Raw genomic sequence first — 7312 nt, forward strand, 5'->3', positions numbered from 1 at the left:
GAAATAGCTCTTTAGGGGGCACAGATTCGTGTTTTGTTTTTGTTTTTTATTATTGCTGCAGTACTAGAGCTCTAGGGAAGTGTATATCAGAGGAGTTTCAGCCAAATATCATGACTCGCTGTCAGTCATGTCTGGGAAGAATATCTGAAATGGATAAAGAATTTTCAACAGATGTGTAACAGATCTACAAATGTTCCTCTTTAAGGATGATGGGATATGTGATGAGGACAGTGTATTATGTCAGCTCTTGGGCATTGTGGCAGGTGAAAGTAGAGTCTGTACAGAGATACTGCCAGATATATCAACCTTACAGTGAAGCCAAGAAACCACATAACAAGAATAACATTTTCATCTGCAAATAACCAAATCAAAGTTTTATTTCAGGAAATAGAAAATATGGCTATAAACTAAAATATAATGTATTATTCACAATCAAAGATGTAGCAATTTAAGGCAATTTTTTTTTCAACATAAAACACAAAATTACATAAGTGATCACTTTTTTAAAATGTACATAATTACATAAATACATACATACAAGACAGGACCACCACAAAAATAAATGAATAAATAAAAGATAAAAAATCTTCCCAAGACAGGACCACCACAAAAAAATTAAAAAATAAATAAAAGATAAAAAATCTTCCCCATTATTGTGGGAAAAAATAATCCTCTAAAACAATTGAGTATCTGAATATAAGAACGACCCAAGTCCATGGAAGACCATTTCGAGTAAACTAAAAAAAAACTTCATATCTTTTTTATTTGTCCAATAATATTCTATTTAATGTGATGGGAAGGCAACATTGTATATACAAATTAGAACATATATTATTATGACAATTCACATTTACATTAATTGTGGAGAGGCCATTTTGTGTGGTGGACTTGGGTCGTTCTTTGATTCATATACATGATATTCTGCTATAGAGATGAGAGAAGGATGAGAGAGGGCGCTATAATATGAATGTAAGAATGACCCAAGTCCTTCATTCTTACATTGATAGAAATTTTAACTCATTCATTTCAGGCACTTCCAGGGGTAATTAGGATTTATCATTTATACAAAAGATGAGTCCATGCATAAGCTACAATTTCCCATGTCAAACTGAATTTGGCCAAAAATTGGACTTGGGTCGTTCTTATATTCAGGTCTTCAATTTGAACTATAACATTTATACCTCTTTGGATTGATCTTGATAAGCCCATGGCAAACTTTGTGTAGTGACATAATTGTACAACACATGGAAAATATGTGGCAGTTCTTGAGTTGTGCATGTTTATAGCATAACGCAATAACCTACATGGTGACAACAAAACTATATCATTCTTATCACTGACTTTTTTTAGGGAGGGGGGATGTATAGCTCTATACCATGGGTACCTATAAGATGAAAAACTCCAACTCCATTACAGCTGCCTACTGATGACTCACCATACAATAAGCTTGCCCTCTGCAGTCTACTGTAAAAGCTTTTATTTTTGCATGTACAGATACTTTTTTTTTTGCGAATAAGGACACAGACATTATTGCAAAACGTTGTTTTCATGATTTGATACTGAGACTATTGCAAGTGCACTAAAGCCTGTCTGTTCGTGATATTTTCGTGTGTTGTTGCATTCGCAGCCCGACAGTGATTTGTGAAATTCGTAAAAAGTTAGAGTAAAACCCTCACAAATATAACAGCTTTGACAGTACATGTACTGTATGTTTCTGAATATAATAGCTTTGACAGCATGTTACAAATAAAACCTAATCCAAATTGATCAAAAGAGAAAATTTTTGCTATATGAAACACACATTCCAGTACTGCCTTCAACTTAAAATTTACACACATAACAGTACATCGTATAAATCAATAATTTTGATTAATAATCATAATAATCATGGTGTACACTTCTACAGCGCAACAATCCATTAAAGAGATGCTCACAGCCCTTTCAGACTTTTAGGATAACAGAAGAAAAAGAAAGGGAAAAGTATGTAACACAATCTTATTTTCTATGGCATATTGAACAGATATGTTTAATGTTCTGTGTAATGTGCTGGAACAATTGATCCTGATATGAATTAGTGTTTACAAAGAAAATGACTGAAAAGCATTGCCTTTAACAGACAGCAAACAGTAAAATTTCTACATTTACAAAGCTGTTTTCAAAAGTGTGACCATATATGAAAATCTGTAGAAGTACTGTACATATTAATGACAAAACAATTCACATCTACATACATATGTAGTATGTACCTTCAGAACTTGCACATTATCAATAAAAATATAAAGCCCTGAACAGACACTGCTCCTTCAGGTTTCTCAAATGTGATAAAATAATTTTTATTCAAAACATGTTTATCACCTTGTCTATTCAAACATGACGGCAGCTTGGATTAACAATGTCTGATAGAGCATGACAAATATTTGAACAGCAAAGAATAAATTTCAGTGAAATGAAAAGGCACATGTCAAAATTTCCCTTTTCTGAATCATGCAAGACTTAATTGCAAGATGACAATTCATTTGCATTGAAAACAACGCTTCACACGTCATAATAACTTGTACAAAATGTGATTACCTTTGCTTTAATTCTTTAAGCACAGCCCCATTTTGTCAAACACTATTAACACTAGATGCACTCAACTGTATGTAAATCAATTAGCAATGGGAAAAAAAAGAAGAACATATCATGTAATGTTACTTGTCACATCATGACTTACCAACTTACCAGTAAAATGTCATAATAACATACAATTGTATTTGCAAATGTGTGTGTATGAATTCTTTCAATGAAAGAGTTAATTGGATGGGTCAGAAACACATCCTATGGTACTCTCAACCATCAAACTCAACATTGGCACAATTAGGAACATTACGTAGTAATTCCCCGATACCAGTTCGAGATAGATCTGGCGAATGTCAGAAATCATAGGTCACAGTAACGTTCTAACACCATACAATTATGGTACAGTAGAGTGTGCAACATGTATGCCATTTAGGAAAAGCATTTTAATGGTTGCTGAATATAGTAAAGATCTGAAAGTACATTAATTAGTTTAAACACAGTGTAGCATGTAGAGGCACAATGATTCTGCAGAATGAATACTCTCCCCTTCTTCAGTGATCCTGCACTTTTATCTGTCTGGTTTCCACTCATAACAAGAACTTTCTCATCGGGAAAAAAAAATCCTCAAACAGACTTGGAACTCTGTTAATATTGAGATCACAAGTTATGCATTTGCTTGACCTTATTGCTTGACATAAGTTGTAGTTTGGGTTGTTTGGTAATTTGGAGGGGGTTGATTAGAACCTGCAGGGTAGGCTGGTGGTGGAGGGTTGGGAGCAGTGGGGTAACTGTAGACATATGTGGTGCTGGTGGTGCCTGCAGGTGGCTGGTATGGTGCAGGGGCCTCCTGGGACACCACAACGTACTGAGAGCGGCGTCGCCGGCTAGCCAGCCAGCAACACGGACAGCAGGCACAGAAGATGATGCCAAAGACAGTGCATACAAACAGGATGGTGACCACAATCACACCTACTGCCCATGCTCTGCAAAAACAAAGATGAAAATATCGCCAGGTCTCTAGATTGTAACTTGATACAATCCCCTTACAGCAAAGCTACACTTTTCTGATTCACAGTTTCACTGCTAACGAAAGTGAACTTCACGGGAAATGAACAATCAATGTAAATACACTATCCATTAAATGAACAATCAATGTAAATACACTATCCATTATTTTGTACAGTGTGCACTACAATTTTAAACTTCAGAATTATATCTGTGTTGTTTGTTTTTTTTTCCCAAAAGACAGCCATGCAGATAGACAGGAAGAAAGAGCGGACAGAAGAAAATGAATGAGTGACAGAATCCAAATGCTACCAGAAAAAATACATCACTAAGCTATCAATAAAAGAAAATTAGTTATGACTTTGCCAACAGTAATATTTGACAATGAAACGTATGTTCTTGGAAGCAAGAAGGAAAAACAAAGGCAGTCTTACGCAAGAACACTGGTATCACAGCATGTGGGTAATCCATTGATTCTACAGCATGTGTAGAAGTCATATGGATCAATGCCAGGCCGGGGACAGTCGAACCCATAGTCAATTGGGCAGATGTCTCCATACACAACTGTTGAATAAAACAGAAAGAGAAGAAATACATATGGTCAACAGTACTTAAACATAACAAAAAAGTACATACGAATTCAAAATAAGATGCCACTAACAATATTGCATTGCACCATAGACAATATCTATCGAGACATGTTGACCAGGTAAATATGGTAACATGAAACGATACATGTATACACACACAGTTGGTCATGCAGAAAAAAACAAACAAAAACAAAAACAAAATGCACGTATAAAGTATCTAAGTAAACAAAAGATACAAATATGGCAAGAATGAAAGATAAAATGACATTACAACACAACAAAGAACAGGAAGAAGGGAGAAGGAAAGGAGAAGAAGAAAAGGGATTCAAGAGAGAGGTTTGTGAACTAGCCATTCCATCGTCAAGACAGGAGGAATTAATTGTAAAAAGTCGTCACATTAACAGTAGGATGGCTATGAATGGGATACCAGGGAATATTGCTCAAGTTAGGGCCAATATTGCACGAATCAAAAATACACTCAATATGCTCTCATATTGCATGGCAAAAACTGAACGGACAACAACACGTGTTGTTAATGTGCCGCTAAAACATCCTACATGTATATGGATGATAATATGTAGTACTAAATGTTGACAACAAATATAGGGCCTTCTTTCTTTTTTTTTCTTAATATCTAACTGTAATGAATTTTAGTAACATTCAGCAAGTTACTCTTATCTATCACAGCTGTTCCAAAATAATGGTCCTGTATAATTTATAAACAAACATATTTTGGGTATAATGTGTAGTTCTGTAAAGGGGAGATCAAATTCACTGGATTGTCACAGCCATATGGGATAATTATGTACATGCTAACTTTGCTGAAATAAATGGTGAAATAATTTAGGTAATTGCTCACAATTGTAATCAAACATGAACTGTCCAAGTTGAAATGAATATAAATCATTTATTTTCAAAATCTTATGAAATAAAAACACAGTATCATTACATGCTCAGGTATGAAGACTATATTCAAAAAGCAATTAGTATGAGTACAATCTTTTGTGGCAAAAGAAGTAAAATCTAATAATATGTGATATGTATTGCCCTAAACCTGAATAAAGTGACATACGAATGTCTCAGTGCCAATGAAGGAAGATATCTTAACCTATTCATTATACCAATATTACTTGAAATATTTTTGCATTTTTATGTCATTAATATGATACTTTCATAAAAGCTAATTATCAACACAAACACGAACACCTATAAATTCAATGAAAGACTCTTCTTCTAGGGGAGTGCTGTCAAATGCAATATTGTCTGGGAGGCTGTCTATAGCATACTACCGGTACTGAAAAACTAATATATCTTGTCTTTGTTGATATTCAGTGATACACTTCATTTGTCAGCATGAATCCACTGTTACATAATATTTTTTATTCATCATTCATTGTTATCAAAATACTGGGGTCAGGGTGACCATTCAAGTTATCCACAAAAGTGTGTCTGAGGATCTATGGCAATCACTGATGTAACTTATAAATAACAATTATTAATGGACCGAGCAAATTTCCTTGTTGAACACCACTTTCAATTGTTTTCATTTGGGAGTCGGAACCATTACGTACACATTGATATCTATTCCATACAATTGTAGGTAGACTATAGCCCGATTAGACGCTGTGACTTCTATACAGCGACAGGGCGCATGGATTGTGTAGAACTCAACATATCTGTTCAAAACCTACAATTACAAAATACTTTTCTAACGTTATTAGTTTTGGGTACAGTGTCCTCGTCATGTATCCCACTGGCACTATTCAAAATCACTTGCTTTTGTTTTCTGTTGTGATTATTTACCATAGAGGGGATGTGTAGAGCATCTGATTACCGAAGTCATAGCCCTTGCGGATCAAAATTGCTCTCAGCTCATCAGACGGAAGCATTTCAGTAGCTTCTAACACTACAGTTTGTCAGAATCCGACCAAAACGCTTCATGAATGCCTCCCCCCCCCCCCCCCCCCCGCACCAATGCGTACCATCATGACTTCAAATGGATGTACATCACTCATCAGTTAGGTTACCACCAAGCAGGGAGGTGGAAGAAAGACCTTCCACCTCCCTGCACCAAGCATCCAAACATTTTTTAATGTAGAATTTAGACCTACGACAAACGTTCTAGCATTGTTAATTACCTTCAAAGGCGCTGAACACCGCTATTAATACGCCGGTAATGCTCGTAAGAGAAGGCGTCATTCTGCAGATGCACTGGAAACGTAACGAAGGTCGCCGAAACGGATATTCAGTCGACAGAAATCCACAAAAATTGTCTATAACTCTATAAGGATTTCTACCAGCAGGATAACTTTGCGCTCGCTAGCGATCCGATGCGATGTGATATGATCATGCCTGCACGTTTAGCTCCCCGCACGGCCGTGTGCGACTTCACACTTGAACTCGAGGCGCCGCTAGCGCTGTGCGTTCAGTTGCGTGCATGCTTCCTTTGCTTCTGCTGCCGACGATTTTTATGTCTGTTGATTTTGAGAAGCATCACGTGCCACACAAATAACACTGTTGTTGTTGTTGCCTGTTTGGGTTTTAGCAAAAGGTTGGTTTTGTGAGTACATTGTACTAAGTACAAGTGTACATACTCAGTACCACATTCTTCAATACGGCCTTCGTACTTTTGGACTGGGTTCATTGTTTTGTTTTGTTTTTTTCATATAACATTCTCGAGAAGCGCTTGACGTATATATGTTGTGCGTGTCGAGCTGCATTAACCACAGAAATAAGGGTAATTTGGATAATAACGTATCCTCTGAATCAAATAAGTGATTGGTTGGAAGAGCTATCCTGATATACATAATACAGGGGCCTACAACATATATTACAGTAGGCCCCTATTATATTTTGGAAAAATAAATAATCATCTAGTGATTTGTTGAAAGAGCTTCGCGTGATTATATGTATTTTCAACTATTTCAGAATACTGGCCTGTTTGACACTCATAGTACACTATTTAGAAAATGACGTCCCTGTCAAGTTAAATACTGTATAACGATTTTTTTTTCTTCCAAAAAGTGCACTAAACTGTATTTTGTGAAATGATGCCATTGTGACATCACAAAGCAATTTTGACATCGCGCGCTGCTTCGAATGCCGATTCGAATGTCACTCTGTGAAATGTAAAAATTCTAACAAAAACAATTGTGACG

General features: G+C 36.0%; 1 protein-coding gene across 1 annotated transcript; it reads right to left on the minus strand.

Moving 5' to 3' along the window:
* Positions 1-461: 461 nt before the first annotated feature.
* LOC139709088 (uncharacterized) lies at positions 462-6526 on the minus strand. Its single transcript, XM_071621050.1, has 3 exons — positions 6293-6526; positions 3999-4128; positions 462-3542 (listed from the first exon to the last, which is right to left on the minus strand). The coding sequence occupies exons 1-3, from the start codon at positions 6351-6353 to the stop codon at positions 3242-3244; spliced, it is 492 nt and encodes a 163-aa protein (XP_071477151.1). The 5' UTR covers positions 6354-6526; the 3' UTR covers positions 462-3241.
* Between the last annotated feature and the right edge of the window lie 786 nt (positions 6527-7312).

The sequence above is a fragment of the Diadema antillarum genome, unplaced genomic scaffold, assembly GCF_040938485.1.
Source record: "Diadema antillarum isolate AM-2024a unplaced genomic scaffold, OU_Dant_1.0 seq00001405_RagTag, whole genome shotgun sequence".
Lineage (NCBI taxonomy): Eukaryota > Metazoa > Echinodermata > Echinoidea > Diadematoida > Diadematidae > Diadema > Diadema antillarum.